The sequence below is a fragment of the Corvus cornix genome, chromosome 2 (assembly GCF_000738735.6).
Source record: "Corvus cornix cornix isolate S_Up_H32 chromosome 2, ASM73873v5, whole genome shotgun sequence".
Taxonomy (NCBI): Eukaryota; Metazoa; Chordata; class Aves; order Passeriformes; family Corvidae; genus Corvus; species Corvus cornix.
Window position 1 is genome coordinate 37,694,630 of NC_046333.1, and position 22,545 is coordinate 37,717,174.

At 41.1% G+C, this 22,545-nt stretch overlaps 2 protein-coding genes across 2 annotated transcripts in view; both read right to left on the reverse strand.

The window, feature by feature from the left end:
• The window catches only part of CMTM7 (CKLF like MARVEL transmembrane domain containing 7), a 28,089-nt gene extending 20,783 nt beyond the window's left edge, over positions 1-7,306 (reverse strand). The window contains exon 1 of the mRNA XM_039549353.1: positions 7,045-7,306. Coding sequence (XP_039405287.1) covers positions 7,045-7,206 — 162 coding nt within the window. The 5' untranslated portion in view covers positions 7,207-7,306. The remainder of the gene's footprint in view (positions 1-7,044) is intronic.
• Positions 7,307-11,240: 3,934 nt separating this feature from the next.
• CMTM8 (CKLF like MARVEL transmembrane domain containing 8) overlaps positions 11,241-22,545 on the reverse strand; it is a 35,303-nt gene continuing 23,998 nt past the window's right edge. Inside the window, exons 2-4 of the mRNA XM_039550063.1 lie at positions 18,367-18,540; positions 14,370-14,486; positions 11,241-11,765 (exon numbers count right to left, since the gene is read on the reverse strand). Coding sequence (XP_039405997.1) covers positions 11,682-11,765; positions 14,370-14,486; positions 18,367-18,540 — 375 coding nt within the window. The 3' untranslated portion in view covers positions 11,241-11,681. The remainder of the gene's footprint in view (positions 11,766-14,369; positions 14,487-18,366; positions 18,541-22,545) is intronic.

The window sequence follows — 22,545 nt, forward strand, 5'->3', positions numbered from 1 at the left end:
AAGGGAAGCTGTGAGCAGAAGAGGAAGCCGTAAGCACTGCAGCTGCTGCTATTGTTGCAGGAAGAGCAGCCAAGTTTGTTTTGGCTTTGAAAGCTGCAGACACCTAGCCTTGACCAGTCAGGCACATCTGTCCTTGCCATTACATTCATCAAATGACCATCATCACAGTGCAGGGTGTTGTTTCAGCCACGATGACCCCTTAAGAATCTCAGTTACACAAAGAAAAGGAAGCTCACAGGTGGGTGAAAGGAAATCACAGCAATTTCAGAGTCTGAACCCTGTGTACAGAAAGTAGCAATTTCTGGCTGCTGTATACTTTACATATCACCACAAAATAGGAGGACAAGGCCACAGCACATATGACGTGACAAGAGCACAAAGGGGACAGCTCAGCCACAGGACTGAGTGAACACCTCACAGGGACTCCCCAGGGAGAGGAGCGGAGGAGACACTTACTCATAGAAGGAAACACTGTCTGGCTCTGGGGGACAATCCCCCAGCAATGCCGAGGAGGTACCAGCGCCCCAGGGTCAGGTGTGCTTCTCTCACGGATGGCTTCTACTGGATCACAGTGAGACACAGTGAGAACAAATTGTTCCAGCAGCTATAGTCCTGGAACCCAGTGAAGGGTGCTTGGCACGATGCTCTTTATCATTTATAGGCTCTGAGCAGATGGAGACTGAACTTGTAAACAAGGGATCCGCTGGTTTCTGTCACTCTGTGGCAGGAGAGAAGGATGTTCAAAGGGACACCATCTCCAAACAAAGGGAGGACAGGGGACACTCTGATGCTCCTGCACATCTTAAAAGAAAGTCGCAGAGCAGTAAGAATCCATGTTTTTCACCACATCTTATTATCCACAGACACCATGTGCACCTGATTAAGATTTTTAAATGGCGCTTTAAAATTTAACTTCCCATAAAACAAATGTGCCAGGAAACCACTGCCAATACTTTACTCTGCTCTTTCAGGCATACTAAAGATGTCTCAGGTGATGCGGTAAATTTCTATGCTTCATTTCCCTTTTTTTTGTTATTTCAGAGAATGTATTTGCTAACCCCTGTTCAATCACCTCTACAGAAAGAATCACCTCTACATGCACAGAGACTGCTAATGAATACATTGCAACAAATCCTAATGGATGCACCAAATAAGCAATGAAAAATGGCTCCAACTTTGAGCTTTCAGAAAGCCTCTTTTAATAAATAACAAATAAAACATTCACTGACACATTCAGAGCAGAGATACCCTAGTGTTTAATAATGACTATAACTGCCTTTCTACAAAATGTACTGGAGTTGATTTTTTTAGCCTTCTAGAGCAGTTTCAACATCAGAAAAATTACAAGTTTCTTTTTTTTCCTGAAAGAGGGAGATAGAAATTAAAGGAGATGGGGTAAAACCTTCCCCTGCCCAAGAGAAAAAGAAAAAGGACTACATTTCCAGCTTGTGGTTTGCAACACATGGAACCACTTCAAGCTTATGTACTTCCTGCCCTTCTGTGCCAGACACTTGTTCTTGCCCACAGTAGCCTCTATGGCTGCACTGTTCCCTAAAAACACTTACGGAGAAAGAAAACCAGAGAGCTGAAGTAAAGCTCCATTAGTTCCGCGGTACTGTGTAACCTGGTGGACATCTGCGTCACTGCAGCTGAGAACAGCTGCATGGAGACAAGACAGAAGGGGAAAATTCCTTAAACTGGTGTTGCTTGTGAAGTTTTGCCTCATCAAATAAAACTGTGTCAGCCCACCAGCAAGCACTCCTTGGTTAACATGCAGAGAACGCAGCGTTTGCTTCCAGCTCTTACGCAAACACCTGGACAGAAATTGTAAAATGGCCACCCAGAGCAGAGGCATGGAAAAAACACCACTGGCTGAGGTAGCCAGCGTTGGTGTTCTCAGAGGGGAAATAACAGGACCTCCCAGTCCTACTGAGCTTAATTAGCTTGGACATTCCTTACTCGAGTGCTCCAGCTTACTTTGGAGCCATCTAAGACTTAGATAATTTTTTTCTCTTTCTCTTTGTTCAGCATGCGCAGCAAGGTCCTTTTACTGCAGTTTCCAGCAGAACAACAAAAATAATGAGCAGCTACAACATAAAGCTCCGACCTTGGCCTCAGAAAACGTGTCTCGTTGCTTAGCCAGTAGTTTATCTTGCACATTCTTGGGGTGGTTTTCTTCAATCCACCAGAAAGCACAGTCTATACAGGAGTTACAGACAGGCTTACAATTTCAGCACCTCTACATATCACTAGAATGCTTCTCTTCTGACTGAGCAGCTTTATTACCATAGAGGCAAATTCATGTCACTGACACACTGCTGCAGAGAATTACATGTTTTACTTCAATCACCTCCATGGACAGAAAGACATTTCAGTCTCAAGATCAAGTTAAAAAATGAGTAGCTCTCAAATAGTTCCAAGCAGCACTTGCTTTTGTGAATTTCTTTTTCTTGCACTAGCAGATTTTGCTTTCTTTTCATATTTTAACTTCTTCTGAATATAGTTCCCCAGTAAATTTGTCTGATATTATACAGCACATTCAGAAGTGGAACTTGGCTCCAGCAACTGAACTACCAGCATTCTCTAGACTTCAGTGTTAGATGAATGAATATTCACTTGAATATGATTACACAACTATATGTTAGTATACAAATAACCCAGAGAGGCTTCAGCACACTTCAAAGTTATTCAGAATTACAGACTATCTTGTTGGCCATTCACTTGTCAAGTATGTCATTGCATTCGTCAAGGCATACTTGGGAAATTGAATAGATACTCTGAAGAAAAGCTTTAACTATTGCCTTAGCATTTTTAACAAGTTAAAATGATGTTGTTAAGTCAACTTTTATTGAGTTTATCCTTTTTTTACATTGCAATTGCTTGTAAATCTTTTCTTCACCCTTGAGAAGGCAATTCTGATTTTTTTGTTTTCTCTCTTGTGAAACTGATGGCTCACATTGAGCTGACAGAATCAGCACTGGTTTTCGCTTAAAACACCCTGTATTCTGAGGCTGTGCTTACTCTGACAGCTACTGTAACAGTAACAGCGGTGTCATTGTGGGAACAATGGCCTTCAGTCTGAACTGTGACAAAGTTAGTTTGGCCCAGCCTGGGGGAGGTGAAAGAGAGGCAAAGAAGGCCATAGGCCACTCCACACCTCCCAGGAAAAAGGAGTAGTCCAAGAACAGTTTGAGAAGCCTGAGAGACCTACACAAGCATGTGCTGTGCCATGATGGCTCTCCTACATGTGAGCTCTCAACTCTTCTCTCTTCAGTCTGTATCGGTCACATGCCTGCAAAGCTCTGCACCAGACACTTTGGACAGGTGATGCAATCACTCCTACCAAGTGCCTAAGAGAGGGGGACACCTATATAGGCTCCCCTGTCCAACACGGGCTGTGCTGAAAGCAGGACCTCATCTGATACAGCATCAGTCGCATCCTCCAGACTTCAGCTGTAAAAATACAAAAAGCACATGAGGGCTCCAGGAGAAATTCAGTGGCACTAGACTTGTTTCAATCTATCAACACTGGCACTTGAGCCACCCTGATGGCAATACAAATGCACATTCATACCACTGACCCTAATGGCACAGGATGACTCAAAAAACTCCCAAGAACCCATCTACCGAGAACTTGGCAAGCGAAGCAACGGAGGTTGCTATGAAGGCTTACATTGAAACAAGCCAGCAGTAGCGCGGACACAAAGTAAATGTGCCTCAACCAAATCAGCATAGCTCATGCAAAATGGTCTAGAGTGCCATCTGTGACAATTTTGGCAAGCTGGCTAAAATTCAAGTCATTCAAGTCAGTTTCTCTGGTCTAAGTGTATTGTGCACACTGATACGCACCCACTCACACACTTGCTTAGTACACTGGTGCTACAGAACCAAGGTGGCCACAGTGGGATCCTGCATGTATCCCTAAGAGACCTTGGCAAAACAGCAAATACCAAAAGAAAGAGAAGGAAAGGAAAGAAAAAGCAGAAGCTGTATTAACAACATCAAGATAAACAAGCTGAAGTAAGATAGATGTTGAAATACTTTGTAATTTCCTGTCAAAATCAGAGTATCAGTTCAGACTGGATTTTGAAAAGAACCCCAACTAAGGTTAGTAACAGTCACACATGGAAAAGCAGCTTTCAAATTGTCTTACTGCCATACAAAATACATGAGCCTGCATAACTATGTTTTCTCCTCTATTTTATTTTCAACATATTTATAGACCATTCCCTAGGCCATGAAGTCAATGCATAAAATATACCGTCTTTTCAAAGCTATAACCATTCTGCAAGGTTAAAAAAATTGTCTAGCCAAAAAAAGTAAAGGAATTTGTGTAGGCTTACAGGCAAGAAACACTTTTTTATTCTTAATTTCATTCTATGCTAGACACCACAGCACCCAGAATTTCAAGAGAAAGCACTGGTAACATCCAAAAATTAGCAACAATTCAGGCTGCACAATCTCCTCAGTATTCCTGAGTTTAAGCCCTTCTGTCTCACAGCAGAGCAGCTGCAACATTATCTTCTATTGCCTTCCTATGATTCCCACGGCATGTTGTTGTTGTCAACTATTAGAACTACGTCATGCACATTTACATAAAATTGTTGGGGTTTTTTAGCTTGCAAGCACAGCAAATACCCCTAAACTTTACAGTAAGTGATGAAATGTTTCTTTCTTGCCCTCTATCACATCACATCACTCTACTTCTTGGTAAAGGGGACTGAGGAAGAAAGAGAGAACAAAACTCGTAACGTTTCCTCTTCACAACCACAATTGCTCAGAGGCCCAGAACACAATTTAGTGTGATATATATCTAACCCAAATGACCTTATCTTTACCCTTAGCCAGCATAATGGTTCTCCTTCTCAGTAAGACTACAGCTACTAGCCACATCAACACTAGTGCAGGAACGTTTACAGATTCAGCATAAAGAAATCTTTACAAAAAAAGTTACTGCCAACACTTCGTACTAGGAGAACTGAATGCTAATACAAATGGGCCTGTGGATATAAATACTGTCTGAGAACAGATAAAAGAGAATTGTAAAAATATTTAGGTCTCCCTATTTTATTTGGTGCAGGAGTAAATCTAGAACTAACATATTGTGGTTATTTCTACATGCTACAGCACAAACATTTGGTTTTCTTACGGAATTATTTAAGAAGACACTATTGTGATATGTGATATTAGAAGTTCATTTGCCCAAAGTTCTTTGAATACCTGAGGTAACTCCTACTCATGTTTACAGGCAAGCTGAAAAGCAGAAAAATATAAGAGGGTGAAGCTGAAAGAGTGCAAAGGAAAATAATTTAGATTATTTTAACTTCTGTTAAAGTCACTGCAGAAAGCCACTTGCTTAAATTTGGATGAATTTTACATTGAACTGCACTGATAAAACATGACTTTATGCAAAGTATGTGAAGCATTACATAAAATTACATAGATTTACATGCAGCAGATGAAAATATGTAAAGCATGTAAAGAATGCATGCACTTAATACGTGCACCAGAAACTGACATTACGGCACAAATAACTACACTGTGGTAGCTCTAGGAGTCACACCCCAGAGCTGTAGAGACACCACAGCAGGATGGAGGGCAGAGAGGATTAGTTATTTCTAGTCCATAAAAGGAACTCTTCTTGCCACAGTGGTGAAAGCAAACAGACTTTCAGCTCATCAGCCGAGCACAAGTCTACTATTTTAGGGCTACAGGTTCAGTTGCAATGTAGACACATGCTCAAAAGAATGTCACTTGTCTCCTGAAAAGATTCTCCAGGTCTGGTCAATGGTTTGGGAACAACCCAAGCCAGACGAAGGCAGCAGACAACTGTTTGTGTTCCTACTGCACAGAACTCAAGTGAGGGACAACTCCCAAGTCCCACGGGAGCAGGACAGATGCTCAGCAGCTGGAGGCAGCCATGACCAGTCACAGTCAACTTCATCTCTTGCTACTGAGGGTCATTTCTAAGGGCACCTGGCAGCTAATAATGAACTGGAAGGAACTGGGCAGCTTTTACAGAAAAATATGAGGATTTGATATTACTAGTCAGCAACTTAGAGCATAATGAATCTTAACTTTGAATGCCAATTTAGAAATCTGGGTGACAATAACCTACACAGCTTTTAAAAAATGACTGGACAAATACAGGCAGGGGGAAGAAGGCATTGGGAGCTCATAAAAATGAAGGCAACAACTCCAGGATAAAACGCTGCCAAGGCACAAGGTTTTGCAGGATGAAAATGTACATGTGCAGGTATCGGTACATGATGTCTTTCACTGTCTTTCCTGGGCATTATCACTGCCACTACTGTAATTAAGCTGACAAATCACCCCACAGATAATTATGTGCCATAAAAATGAGAAAGACCTTATCCATCTGTTAATCCTCTCCACATCTGCATGGAGCTGAATTTCATGCACTGAGTTAAGGCATCAGCTCAAATCCTGGCAGCGTTCCACCATCAACTGCTTTTGAATTTCAGCCCTACATCTCCCACATCCCTCCCTGTGTCACTGGGTCACTGCTGGAGGTCTCTGACAGACAGGGTACGGAGCCAGCTGCAGCTGGAGCCTCAGCTGTGGTGCCCACCTCTACCACATCGCTCTGGGCACTGGCACTTGGCCCCGTTTTCTCCTAAAAACTTACCCACGGTACGGAATGAGGTGTTCCAGTGCAGCACGATGTGCCGTCGCACCACGGTGCTACCGCTGTTAATGGCAAAAAGTTAATACTGCTGCTTTGGGCTCACGCACGTCCGTCTGGTCAGAAGTGCTCATTGCTGCATTAGGAAGACGCAAAGGCAGCTTCCGACAGACGGCAACGCTCCGCTCTGCCAGAGGAACGTGGGCTTTTCGTCCTGATGGGAGCTTCGAGAGCTGAGGGGACAAACCCGCACGGAGCCGCGGCCCCAGCACTGCCCGACGGCGCTCTGCGGCCGCGTCGCCACAAGACCCGTCCGGCAGGGATGAGAACGATTCCCGCGGGCTCCGAGGGCCCCAGCAGGAGCCTCGGCAGAGCCCCCCGACCCGCTCGCCCCTTACCATTTGGGCCACCTTCAGCATGCCGGCGCAGGAGCGGAAATAGCCGCCGTCCATGAGCTCCGCGTCCGAGCCCGCCGAGGAGGAGGCGACGGTGACGGGCGGCGGGGCCGCGGGGCCCCCGCTGCTCACCCCGGTGCGGATCACTCGCGCCCCGTGCGACATGGCTGCGTCCGCGCTGCCCTCGCCGCTGTCCGGCCCGGCACGGGGAACGGGACGGGACGGGATGGGATGGGATCGACGGGACGGGACGGGGCGGGGCGGGCGGCGGCGCCCCGGGGCTGGCAGGGCCGGGCGGAGCGCGGCGCTTCCCCGCCCGCCCAAGCTCCCGCCCGGCCCCGGCGGACGCGGGGCGGGGGAGGCCGAGGGGGAGCCGCGGGGGTTTCCCTGCCGCGGGGGAGACGCTGCCGCACCCAGGCGGGCAGCGGGGTCCGGGACAGCCGGGAGCGGGAGCCGCGCAGGGACACTCCCCCGCGCCGTGCCGGAGCGACAGCCGCAGCGGGACGCCCGCCCGGCCGCCCGCCCTGTGCAGCTGGGTTACATGGAAACGGAGGCCGAAGGGAGGCTTTCCGAGCAGGGAGCGGGACGCCCTGCCGGGAGGGAGCTCCACACGAGCCGGCCGCCGCAGCGGGGAGCAGCTTGGCGGGGACAGTGACAAACCCCGCCGGGCGTCAAAGTTTGTCGGTGGTGCGCTGGGAGGGGACCTACTCCGGTGCTTCGCTGTGGAGGTACAGCTGCAAACAGCATCTTTCCACACGGCACTTATTCTTGCCAAAACCCGCCCCCCGCCCCCCGAACCTTCTGATTCTCGATCTCATAAAAGATAAAAACCATTTGCATTAAATGAGCAGCAACAGGTAAAACTGTAATGACTGTCCAGATGTCTCAGGCCCAGTGTTTGAATTAAATCATGCCGTGATACTACCAAAACGCAGCAAAGGAGGCTATGTATTTCCTCAAGTTTAAAAATAACTTGTTCTGCTTTTTGACAAGTGAGGTAATAGCGGGCCTCTGAGTTGGGCATGTGCCACTTTTGTACTCACTGGAGTAGTAACCCCATCTTCTGGTGCTTTGTTCTGCAGTTACAATGCACATTCTGTTCATATTTAGTATTTACTAGTTCCTTCAGCAACTAAAATTGTCCTAGGAGGGAAGACATGTAAGCCCAGATGACCCCCAACGCACATAAGGCCGTAGTGTAAGCAGTTTACTTGAGCAAAATGGGTTTGCCATTGTGGGCAATGGTCCTTACTAAATTAAGCAGTACATAGTTCTGGACTTCTATTAAGCCAACTTGTAGTTGCAATAAAAGGTATTGCCTGTCCCCCCACATTTTATCTCATGCCATTAGATATCAAAGCTACAACACTGGCTACCGCCACAAGAGTAAAATGCTATAGCTGCTGAGAAAAAACCAATTTGTTCCGGTTTTGAACAGCTGCTTTCCCCACCCCCCCTTCTCCTTACAGTTCCTATTCAGAAGCATGCATGGTTATACGCTTCTATAAGCCCTGTGGAGGAAGGTTCCAGTAACTTCTTCAGTTCCTATTAAGAAATAGGGGGGGTGGGGGGGTGTTACCTGCTGGTTCAGCTTCTTTAGCTCTTTATTTCTTTTGAAAGTGTGTATGTGACTGGTGCCCTGCTGATCTGAGTTCAGGCCAGTGAAACAGAAATAAATTAAATTAACACAAATAGAATAACAGTCATATTTTCTACCTAGCAATACAGGTGTCTTCTGTGAAGCACTGGGACAAAGTCCATCTAACACTACTGCATTTGAAGTTTTTATTATAGTTCTCATGCTAATTACTTCAACTTGTTAAGTGCATCGTGTATGATGATGAAGAAAGGTACTGACAGCCCCTTAGTAAATTAAAATTAATGGCTGTAAGTTGACATCAAGTACCCTTATGTAGTGACTTAGATTTTTCAGAGACTGTCTGAAACAAGTTATTTATAAGTCAAATACCTTCATTTTGCAAGTTGAATAGCAATTTGTTTATTGTTCTAAATATCTGTATTAAGAATTTCACTAATGACTTCATCACTTACCAGTTGTTCTTTTAAGGCTTCTTTCAATCTTACGAGTAGTAACCTACAGCAGATACAAACCTTGTTTTAATTGTTATGTGATAAACCACAGCTAGCTTATCTTCTTTATCAATATTAGAATATACGAATGCATTAACTCATAGTTTGCAAATCAGTATTTAAGGCTAGTGCACTGGAAGATAACCTTTTGGGTGCTTATGCCTTTCTTCAGGCCTGAAATAGGAGGAGCAAATTTCAGAAGGAATGCTCAGTCTGTGCTTGATTCCTCCAATTTCAACTAGATATTCAGAACAATTGAAAAACAAGACAGGTGGTATCTGGGCAACAGATGAGAAATGAGGCACATGAGAAAGAGCATGGGAAGTAAGATAATTATGTTTCTAAAAGGAAAGAGCAAGGCAGGTAAGTTACGGTTTGTGGAGAAAAAAAAAAAAACAAGGCCAACCACAAAGCAAATTTTTGCCTAGTATGTATTTTTTAAACTCAGAATTAAGGATTCAACGGACAGATTTGTCTTTGGAAGTCATTCTGCAGATCTTCCCTTGAGGATCAGCACTGAAGATTCAGAGAACAAGAGATATTTTACCAGAATCATTCCTTATCTGGTTTTATCTTACATTAAAGGGCGTATTCTGACATGTAACACACAGTTGCCATGGCAGTTATAGGTAAACCAGATGAAACACAGAACTTCTCTTAGCTCTACTCCCTCTTACTGCTTCTGTCCACAAATCATGTCTGGGTTATCAGTTTCGACCAGACCATTGCAGTTACTACAAAATCTTGAAATGTTTGCGCAAACACAGTCACATCCTTTGGAGCTGAAATAGATACATCAAATAGCAACTGAGAAAGAATTTCTATTACTACTACTGAAGCGTTTTACTGATGAGAAATCCCTGATGAAATTTTAATTCTGGCGATATTTCTAATCACATTTTATCAGTTGACACTTGGATCATTTCGATGCCTTTGATTCTTTTTTTCCCAGTGATGGAAAAGAGCATACGGGATTTTAATGACGCATTTTATCTGTGTAGATAAAATGCAGAGTTGGTAGACATTCTTCCTTCTCACAGCTGGATAAATTTAGCAAGCAGGAGACAGTCTGACCTATGTTGTATAGGCCAAATGCAATTTACAGACAAATACAGGTTTTAAAATAATATCTTGGCTTCCCTCACACTGAAATCTTATGACTGACAGATAATCAGGAAAAAAACATGTGATCGAGAACGGAATTAGCTCTCTGCTGATAAATCTTCTGCAAGGCGCATACGTAAGTAACCACACACCATTTAGTTACGAGGAGAAATAAAGAAGGGTTTTTTTAGCAGTAACGTTTCTCTACTACCATATATTATCAACCAAATAAGCTTTTGAAGACTAGAGGGGAGTCCAAATCTTCTTAATCCAAGAATAAAAGGTTCACCAGTAGTTTTTAATGAGGAAAACTTTACATAACATCACAAAATAATCCTAACCTTTCACTCACCACATAATTCCTGAAAAAAAATCCTTAGGTAATTTGTATTTGAAAGTAATTTTCAAAGGTATCTGTTTTGAAAGTCATATACTGTCATACTTCTGTTTGAGTCAAAGTTATTTAAATATGAGCATCAACTTCATTTGTTAAACTAAAAAGTTGCAGATGATGCCAGTAGACAGGAAAGGAGGCAGGAAATTCCTTGCTTCTAGCACTGGTGTCTTGACAGTTCTTCCATGGATTTAATCTTTCTACCATTTAATAGGATTTAAAGGCCAGTTTTTAATAAGACAGATTAATGGCCTAATCTGAGGAGAAGAAAACCCAAACAGCCACAGTCTGCTGAGAAACAGGAAGTGTTACCTTTAGCCAGAGATTTGAGATACCCTCAGTAAGTTAAGCACCAAGCACTAAGGGGGTGCTGTCTGGGCTCCTGCTTTGGAGCCTGTTGGATCTGAGAAACCTGTTAAGATAATGTGTTCCAGGCACAATATTTCTTCAGCTTCAGACCTACAGTAACAGGCTCCAAAAGCAACCTTGTGATGTGAGAAGCTGTTAGAATATGCACACTGACAGGATTGTCAGAATTCTTAGTAGTATATATTACAATCTGAACAAGAAATTTAAAAAGCAAGCTTCTACTCCCAGTTTACAAAACAAGCACAGTTGGACCATTTATTTATTTATTTAACTTTCAGGTGTTTTTTTCTGCACGTCACTTTTCATACATAATAATGATACAATATCAGTTTTGGTAGCATTCAGTATCAAAAGTATACCTGCATCATTTAAAAAGTTACATTTACAAACGTGGCACATTGCATAAGATTTATTAAAGGTTTAGTAGTAACAACTATACAATGGCTAGAAAAATACCGTGTTAATTTTAAAAGAAGCAATATGAAATTTTACTATATGGTACAAAGTCAGGGTTAAATGTATCTAAAGATGGCGTTATTATAAATAATCATTTGATCTCAGTTTATATTGTGTCAATTCTAACAGAAATGTTCAAAAATACCTCACTCCTCTTCCAATCTTTCATCGAAGGCGAATAATCCTCAAGGTACTTTACACTACAGAATTCACTTTAACAAAGTATTTACTGCAAAGTTCGTGATCGCCAGGATATAAAGCTAAAATACGTATTTCCAGCATAGCAGGAGGTAACCACGAAGGCAAAGAACTGTAGAGAGAGGGGAAAAAAAGATTAGGAAATAAATATATTTGAGAGCACTGTCATTTCTAAGAAAAAGAAACAGTTATGGGACTTGGGAAAAAGGAAAATAGCAAGCTGACTACAATGGCACACTCTCACCTCCTTGTACTTGTGTGGCCATCTCAGTCAACACTGTATAAAAGTAAGCTTATGCTACGTATAGAAATATGGGCCTAGGAGCAGACAAAACATGACATATTTCAACTTCTTTTATAAATTCCTCATTATACTGCCTCAGTATGGATCTTGCAGACTGGACTGCCACCAATCTAATACTCGCTGCTTTTAGAGCCTGAGGGATTGTCTGTGGCACGACGTGAGTTCGAGTTAATGCTCCTGCTCTGCTGTGTCCCAGGAATTGCCTGCAGCCCACCTGTACCTCTGCACGGCACAGAGTGCATCTGTTTGATTACAGAGAAAACCTGGATTCAAATGCAGGCCCAGACACGTTCTCAAACAGCACTACTGATATGGTTACCAATTCCAGAGGTCCTCTACTGATGAATAAAGATACTCCTCAGTGCAAATAACAGTGACAGCAACCACACTGTCATATTACCGCTTTGTCAGAAACCGATAACAGAATAAGCCTTCTATAGCAGGCTAGATTTATTTCAGCTGTACTGATAAAGTCCAGTTCAGCACTAGTGCTTAAGTTCCTGTTAACCACTGCATGTTGTTCAAAATAGACAATATTCAACATGGTCTTAACGACAATACCAGAATGTTTTGTGCTGGTAACTGAATCAAACAAAGCTGTCACTGCAAATAAGATTAACACCACTTTTCTAAGAGGTGAGCAGTGACAGGACAAGAAGGAACAAACACAAGTTACAAGACGAGAAATTTCAATTAGATATTAGGAAAAAAAAATCACAGTGTGAGTAATCAAACACAGGAATAATCATCTTTGAAAATACTCAAAACTCAAGTGGACAAGGTCCTGGTAGCCTGATATGAATTAGCCCTGCTGTAGGAGGGGAGAGAGTTGGACCAGATAACCTCCAAAAAGTCCGTTCCAGCCTAAAAATATTTTATGATTCTACAGTTGTTCCTGGCTTGTATGCCATCACTGGCCTGGGTAGGCACTGCTGAGCATTCATCCAGGCAGGAAATCTAAGCCTTTCAACAGAGGGCCCTTGGTGAGTATTGTCTAATGCAAATTTAATCTGTAACACCAAAAATTGTAGATGATGATATAAAATCTTATTACAATAAAAAACTGTAGCGTTCTTCTTTTCCCAATTATTTTGTTTCTTATTAAATAAAAGCTTCATCTAAAATCTTTCTAGCAGAATGACTACTGGGGATAGATGATTTGCTAAATTCTCTATCCATGAAACCCTTAATGGACTTGGAAAGCAAGAATCCACATTTAATAGTTTATTTAGACACTGCATTAGATAAACATTATTAGGAAGTACTAGAAGAGAATGCAAACCTCCCATGAGACCATGAACATTCATGCATTTTGCATAAAACCTGAATCAGCATGGAAGCTTATCTAGCAGCAAGCACATTCCTGTCAGCTGCAGTGGCTGAGTTACAGATCTGTAGTACAAACTGCCAAGGGGAGAAGACCCTGAACACCACTGAAATGACAGGGATATAGAGATCCAATTCCCAGGACAAAAACAGAGCAGGTGTTCGAGTTCCTGTGTTCATGGCCATAAAAAATAAGCTTCAGACAGGATTTGTGAATAGTCAGGAGGACAACTGTAGCAGCATGAACACTCAGTAATTTGGAATTCCTGCGGACAATTGAATTTGACTACTTTTGCCACAACATGCAAAAAGTTCTTTTACAATTCCCTTAACTTTGCTACTGAATGCGTTCACCTAACTCAAAGAGTGACAAGGCTTTTTTCTGTTCCTTTTTTGTTTTAAGTTATTTTTCATCCACTTTGATTGTTTTGGATTTCTAAATCTAAGTAGTAAGATGGTAATATCAAACTAAGTAGTGATTTCATCCACTTTAAAAAACTGTGAAGTTACCTGATTTTTCAGGCATTGCCCTCACAACTCAAAGGAAAGACTACCAAAAGTTGAAGCCGTAACAGGAAGATCATTGTGGAAACAGCAATAGCAGGCCAGGGCTTTCCCCAAGGTGCTGTGTGGGCAACGTGGACAATGGCTCAGCCCACAGAAAGCTGAATGCATCTTATCCATAAGTGTGCAGAGTTAGCTGAGTTAGTTTAAACTGCCTTTGAAGCTGTCCAAGTGGACTGAGGTGACTTGATGCTCACAATCTTTTTTGTCTGCTCTGACGTGCAGGCTCTGACCTCAGCCAGAGAGCTACTCATAAATGGGGGCAGGGGAGGAAGAAATCAGTGTGATCTTAAAAACATTACTGCCTTTTCTGATGTGACTGTCATCTCCTGGTGGAATTTCGAGTCATCTCTAAAAATTATGAACTAAATTGCAGCTACCTATAGCTTTTGTGTGTGACCTGTATCACTGCAGCTTTTCAAAATGCAGAACACCTGCAACTTCAACCCACACTTCCAACAAGCCTTCATTTTCTATAGCTTTATTGGACATAGAACTGACTTAAACAAAAAATGAACTCACTGAAGAAGCTGCCCAGCTGTTGTAATTGTGATTGTCCAGATCTTTGGTAACTGAAGATGCATCTACAATGGCAGCAATGAGATACAAAACACAGGCACTTCCATTAAAACACAGACCCTGTTGAAAAGACAAGCACACATAATTAATATGTACAGGCATTTGTTTTCCAACATTACAAAACTCTCTTCTGAAATACGCTGAACATATGCAGCATACACTAGAAATATAATTCTTAACTATTTTTACCTTCTTCCATCTTTCTATCTGTAAGATTAAAATTTAACTGCTTTGAAGATCCATAAACAATACACCATACTTTGGACAAACTGTTCTCTCCATCACACTAAATCCAGAAAAGTCTTAAAGCTGGTGTGCTATGATTTTCCAAAAGTGAAAATAAAGACTCAATTTGGTTATCGCAATCTGAGAGTTAGGCAGTAAGAATATGATACTACATGATAAAAAAACAAAAAAAAAAGAAACAAGACACACTGCACTTTGACTACATTTCTAATCTACACAAAGATAGGAGTCGATAACTCCTGGCATATGGAGAATATTTATAAAACTTCCAAAACTTTGTTTTCTACTGTACTTGAGGAGACAAAGAGGGTGACATTTTTTTTTCTCATTCGTATTCTTCCATCTCCCAGTACCTTTCCTTTCTGCCTGTTTTTGAGAGAAGAAAGAAACAGGTAAACCCAAGGAGAACAGTCTGAATGGACTACATGGGTCATCAAGATCCCTCCATGGCAGATGCTGCATTTTGTCCTCCAAGGAGCAATGTTAATGTCTCAGGGTACTTATGTTCATTACTAAGAAAGAAGCAAAGCAGGTAACAATGACCTCACATGACAGAGAGAGCAAACAAAAAGTTCGTTTGGTTTTTGCATGTGAGAAAGAACAGGAAAGGAAGAGAGAACAGATGTCTGAGAAGATGAAAGAGAAAAATGTATGAGGGTTTTTTAAAAAGTACATGATTTTAATACTTTGTCTTTTACTTTCTCACTACTTGGTCATGGAAGCTTCTTCCTCTTAAAAAAAAAAAAAAAAAAAAAAAAGAAATCCCGCAAAACTCCACTCTGCTGCTTGTCTAAGGCATACAAATTTGGTGCCAAATTTAAGTGGAATGCCTGTGACACGCTTTGCATGTAGTTACAATTGCAGGAATTGGTAACTCAATATAGACCTGGTCCTAAAGTTGTACATAATGAGCTCCCTTCAGCTTCTGGACCCCTGGTTTGCACGCCAGAGTGTCACACAAATATAACCTTTAACTGTTGCTGTAACTGTCTAAATGTTGCCATACTGATGCAGCTCCAACTATTAATTCCCATGGTGTGACCCAGTGGATGCTAGGAATTTATGCCAGTTATTCCCTATTTAATTAATCTGCCACCAGCTCTGGCAAAATCTAAAAAGAGCTGCAGCTCAAGAAGAGAAGCTCAGAAGGAACAGTGGAAAATATCCACTTACCTTTCCACAGGGAACTGGGCTGGGCAGTGCCTCAGCACACAGAGGGAGTCCAAGGACTGGCACTTGAGATTTGATTCACACACTTACAAACAAGTGGGGTTCATCTCACCTATACCAGTTTGTCCAATAAAAGGTATTATCTCTACCCACAGATGTCACCCCTCATTTGATCTGGGCATTACAGCAATAAAATATTAAACTGTCAATTTTAGGATGAGATGCCAACAACTGGCAGGTTCTGGTGAACTTCTGTAAAGCACTGATTTAGAAACTCCAAATTTGATACCTAGAGTATTTGTTGTTATTTTCAGATTTCCCATTCCAAGAAGACTCAATTACCCCGGAAAGCTACAAATCCCTGCAATATCTTGTCATGTAGAAAAGAAAAAAGCACATAATTTCTGAGAAGTGCTGCTCTGGGAAAAAACACTGTTGGGGAAGATGGAATGCAGTGCAAGCTGACTGGGCCTTTACTGCCAATATATTTCTCAAACCAAATGGTTCATGCTAAATTACCATCTGCTTCTTAAATTCAAATTTACCAGATTTTAAAAGCTTCCATTGATCGTTTTAGCAAAAAACTTGCACTATAAAGGAGAGTCAGTTTTGAAGCACATCCTTTGGGTTAATTTGCAGTAAAAGTAACCGCATCTTAAGCAATTTGGTAATGTGCTTAACCTGCAAAAAGTGAATTTATGACAGAGAGGTCCAGATGTAATTTTGGATACTGCATACAATAGGAACAGTTTGAGCTAACTGTCCCTAAGGAGGCAGAGCAGTAACTGGCAGATACTAAAATTCAGGATTCTCCAGAGAATAGGGTAAAGGTGGGTTGCAACTCAGTCAAAAAGGTGTGTGTCATGCTCTTTTGAACAAAGACTAAAAACACGTCCCTGAAAAGAGACTCAATGTTGTTCTTGGCCAGACAGGAGCAGCAAAGGACCAATTCAAAGGCTATTCCCAAAAGCTCTTTCAATACCTTAGGGCAAAACAAGCTGGAAAGCAAGCAACTTTTATTTATTTTGTATTTATTTTCTCTTTATATGACCCCTTTATATAAAAGGAGATTACCTTTTGGACCTATATTTATGTACATCTACAATATATTTGGAACTCAGAGCAAGAGATACACTCAATATGAAATAGAAACAAATCAAATATTCCAGTTTGTCTACCACATAGATCAGGGGCAACTCATTTATGTGCAGTTGTCTCATAATAACATTCACCTGATGAAAGAAGGGTAATGACCAAAGCTTTATTCAAATGGATATAAAGATGCTTTCCCTTTGAATGTACTTCACTTACATGTAATGCAATGGGGACCCCCCCCCCCCTTTAAATGCACCCAGACACATTACTGCTGTAATTGAAATAATCCAACATTTCTATAGCAGTGTTACAGCCGTAATGGTAATTGCTGGTTATGAAACTTGAAAATAGAGAAGCTATCTGAACATAATCCTGGTTGTTCTCATTAGTAATTGCTATAGCTGGCTATTTATTGCAGCAGCAAATGGGAACACTAAAAGAGAAGAGTATTCCAGTATTCAATTTTAGTCACATACACAATATAGCTGATAACAAGCTGTGCAACACAGAAGTCAAATACATTTCATCATAAAAATAACAGAATTCTAGTCAATAATATTTAGCTGTTAAAAAAAATAAAAGAACAGTATGTCATTGTAATCCAACAAATGCAAAGAGAAAATTTCTAGTGATTCTTAGATGGGTCACAAATAGCCAGTTGGCTGAAATGACAATGACTTTTAGGATCTATTATCCTGAAGACCAGGTTGTTATGCAAATGAGGTAAAAACACACTGTTGCGAGTTAGAGCTGGCCAGGTTTGCTCAAACCATAAAAAGTGGATCTGAATTTTAAGTGCCTGGGAAATTTTTCTGTAATTACAATAGCTGTTTATCTGATCTGCTTTAAGTCTTGAGCTAAAAGCAAAGGATTACATGGTACATATTTTACCTATATATAACACTAATTTTCAGCCCCATTTTCACAGTTGACTACATATGGATTTTCAGAGTGTTGCTACCTCTGAACCACCTTTGCTTTAACTTTAGCAGAGGAAGACTCTCATGTTTTAAGAGCTCAAGTCCTGCTTCTAATGCATGGTGTTGATTCCAGTAGGGATTCCTGCTGTTTAAGACATATGGCCAGGTCTGTTAGCTCAGAGGCAGCAACAGACTCATTCTTCATGGGATGTAACCACTACAGAGAGAAAGAGAGGTCACTGTGCATAAGTATCAGTCACACACACATTAAAAATCAAGTCACTATATCAACCAATGAAGAAAATGGTGAAACATCATAGAAAAAGTGTTTTTAAAGTGTCTGGGTAGTATGAAGGTCAAACACTACAGGTATGCAGCCACACAGTAATTAGGGGAAAATCTACAAAGAGCACAAGTAGAGTTGCTTAAATAAACACACAGAATGCACTGATATTTTATTGTCTTCAAAACCCAGCAAACCTGAAGCAACAAAGAATGGGTATATTTACCACCATGGTCCATGGCACCTGCGGGATCCTGGTGTAGGTCATTGTCATGTAGATGATCAGAAAGAAGACGGTGAGAACCCAGTAAAACACAGCTACAAACATCACCCAGCCAAAGGCTGGATATAGAAAGTATTCTGTTCCAGCGATCAGGGTCCACACCAGCAGCCCCAATACCTGCAAAAGTTACAGAGAAGAAAGAAAACTGTTACACAGCTTTAGACCTCATACATTTGTTCTAGGTCAAGGAGTGACACCACTGCTGTTCCCACGAACTGTTTGACGAGCTGAGCTGGGATGCTGCACTGGCAGAATACTGATTTAACAGAGAAGAACACAGAAAACTGGTTTTACTGTGGCAGGGTGTCACAAAGGGAAGGGCATCTAATCTGTTGGTTTAGCTCAACCTTTAGTTATTTTGGAGCCATACTTGCAGTGATTTTACAGCTAGCTCCTGAAAGGATTGCTTATTATAGCTCACTCACTGATGTGCATGAAGGCAAATACTGCTGTTTTGCTGCCAGCAAAGTCTCTTTAGAAACAACAGCCTGTGAAAGACCACTGGGATCTTCAAGTTCTATCTGCCACAGCCACAGGTAACTTACTAGTTGAAGTCTAGCTCAAAATGGTCCACACCTGCTCTGCAGACTAGCAGGCACCAGAGACACAGAACAACTTCTAGACCTTACTGTAAAAGGTTGTGGTAAAATATCAACACCACTACAACATGCAAATTTAAGTGCAGCAGACTAAGTCACATTGGGAACGTCATTATATTCCACAGTTCTTGAAACATCTACCAAGTGACTTGACCCTAAGCAGTCGATGAGGACTCATACTCAAGCAAAGTCCTCAAGCAAACCAGTCTGGGGGAAAAACTTCCCTCCTTATGTGGCAATCTGTTCATCTGTTCAGATCTAAGACATGAAGAAATACGCGAACCAGAGGTTTTAACAGACTTTCTCCAGTTTTCTCCAGTACAGTTGATCTCCAGTGCATTAAAAGGAATGAGGAGCAAGTGAAACATAAGTCAAGTCATACGCCACAGGAAAAAAAAGTTGTGTGTTTTGCAAGTTGTCCAGCAGTTAGAAAAATTAACTATAATTAACTATAAAAGAAACTATAAACTATAAACCTAGCTATAAAAAGAAAGTGATGTTTTATACCTTAAAAACACACAAACACAAAAAGCTAATCCCACCCCACACACTTTATTAGACTCAGATGTGGGAACTAAAATTCCTGTATTTGCAAACAAAGCTTATCTCTTTCTGCTGTCTGGACTACGGTGAAATTGCCTAGCAGTGACAAATTGAAGGATTACAAAATTAAAGCAAACAGCAAGACATTTAACACATAACAGCCATAGCTGGACGAGCTAAAGAACCTTCTACCCCAACATTCTATTTCCAGCAGCACTTAGTACCAGATATCTGAGGAAATACATTAAAGAACAGACCATGCAACAGTAATATTTCCTTGGACTACGCTCCTCAGCTCTCAGGAATGTGCAGTGAAGGGACTTCCTGAGCCTGTGGTGATCTCTTTGTAATCAACAGACCCCCAACAGCAGATGACAGCTTTGCTACAGCTTCATTTGCACAAGAGCCAATCCTATTCCCATGCAAGCTGCTGGCCATGGTCACATTTACTTCTCTATTGCAGAACTGAACATGTATATAATGTTTAGTGATTTATCATTCATGTTTACAAGACAAAACTATACTGCTGCAGAAAAGTTTCTTGTAATTTGTCCTCCTACTACCTTGCACCTGTTTGTCTTCAGTTCATCCTCCAAATTGCCACACAAACTTAATTCAGCCATCTACTGTGTATTCACAGTAGATTCGATGCATATTATTTGTACATTCATCTACTTCTGCACCATGCATACATAAAAGCACTGCACAAATGTCTGTTTTATAGTTTGTTTGGGGTTTTTTTTCCTCTCTTAACAGAGAAAGCATATAATGGTCTGTTTAATAGCATTTTCCCCCCGTTCTTCCCCCAATCCACCAATTTATCTTTAATAGGAAGCTCTAGAACTGACTCAGACGGGGACAAAAATTCCTGGTTTTCGCAGCATACCAGGGGAGGGCAGCATTGCCTCGTAAGAGCAGTTCAAATAGCGTTAAGTGGGTACTTTAAAACACACTATTTTAAGTGCAAAGTTATCGGTTCAGCAATGCTTCCCATAGTTCATTTTAATTTTACTTCCAACAACATTTTACTAATAGTAGCAATTCAGTTAATAGCACCTCAAATTGCATGAACTACCCACAATCAGATAAAAACAACTCAATTTTAGTGTAACAAGTGTTCTAAGACTAAATAATTTTGATAGCCTGTTTAGCTAACAAAATACCATTTTCTTAGGATACAAAGTTGTTTTTCATTATGCCCATTCACTTTAATCCAAACTTAAATTTATCATCCAGAAATTATCCCAATAAACAATTGATCTTGTGCTTGACAAATAATTATTAAAGGCAGATTTATCCTAGATTTGAGTATCTCATAAAATGCCAAGAATGGACATTTTGAAGATGAGAAAAAATTAAACATCATTAAACACTCTGCTGTTGAATGTTGAGTTTTAGAACACTTCTAAATAGAGAAGCAGATTTTTTATGAAATGCACAAGACTATTAAAAATTTTACTACTAAATGCAGTAAGCTTGATAAGGATACCTCAGCTTATATAATGGATTATTACTCAAAAGAGCAAAATCTTCACAAGCAGCAAATTATTAAAACTAAAAAGGAAAATTCTGAGGTTGCATGAGATGACTAATCTTACATTACCACACAGTAAAGCTAGCCAGACATTCACTAGAGCACAGTACTCATGCTGGTCTGTTTTTTCCAGTAGTATTCTAACCTGGAGCTTATCACTCCTCTTTCAAGATCATTTTAATATATAAGTGGTTGTACATCTCACATGTATTCCAAAGAATTGCTTTTAATGCCTGTTTTTAGCTCGCTTGTATCAATGGCAGAACAACTCACCCAGGCAATTGAGATGCACCACAGATGTTACAGATTTATATTCTTAACTGGTTCCTGCATTGTAACTTTGATGGGTTGCATATTAGAGCACATTTGACATTTTCAGTTAGATTCAGATACTCTTACAGCATATTACTGGAGCTGACAGGCTAAAATAATATTTCAGATTTCTTGATTAGATCTGAAAAGGTCAGATCAGCTCATGGTCAACAATTCACTCCATGTAGTTAAATGATATGGCAAATGGTTTCGCTGCGTATGTAAACATATGCAATAAATTGATTTAAAGTTCACACTGGCCGTCAGCATCTACAAAATACCTCAGGAGCCAAAGGAATACAGACATCTAGACAAGCTTTCCGTGATTAGCCTGTATTCTCAGCATGTTAAATACTGAGATTGCTCCTGCAGTGTTAAACGCCTGCCGTGTAATTTTCTGACTGTCCCTTACATGACACATTTGCTGTTCAACAGATCAGTACAAACTGGGTGACACTCCTGTGTCTGCTAGAGCTGAGAATGCCACTTCTCCTACTGGTTTGGTATCACACCTGCCCACTGGGAAAAACTGGACTATATTCAAATGTCATCTCAATGAGCATCCAGCGTACAGAATCTGGCAAGTGAGTGATAGGCAGGCAACACTGAAAGCAAAGATCAGCAATAGCTGGGGAGCGCCTGCAGTAATTCAGCGAGCACAGACAGTGCACAGCCACCTTCACTGCTTCGGGTCAGCTGAAAGACAAGGGAGAAAGCTTCACTCAGGAATTGGGAAAGGCCTGTATCTCATTATAACCAGGTAGACTACAGTGTATTAGTAATAGCTAAGTATTTGATTTTAATTTATAACCAAGTCCAAATATACCTAATTAGAATTACAGGAACATACTACTATCCTGTAAAAAATGAGCCCAAGAAAGGGGGAGGGAAAAGCATCAAGAAGGCCCAAGAAAATAATGCATGTGGTAATGGATGAGAGGGGATGCTGGGTCCTAAGACTATAAGGGCTCCACCAACTGGGTTCAGTTTTTCAAGTCAGATGGGAAATAGGGATTTCAGTGCAAGATAAAGGCAAGCAGTTTTCCATTGTTTATGGCATTCTGTGATTTCAACTCAGACATTTATTTTGTGGTCATTTGGCTGCTGCTTGATCAGGTACCTCCATTACTAAAA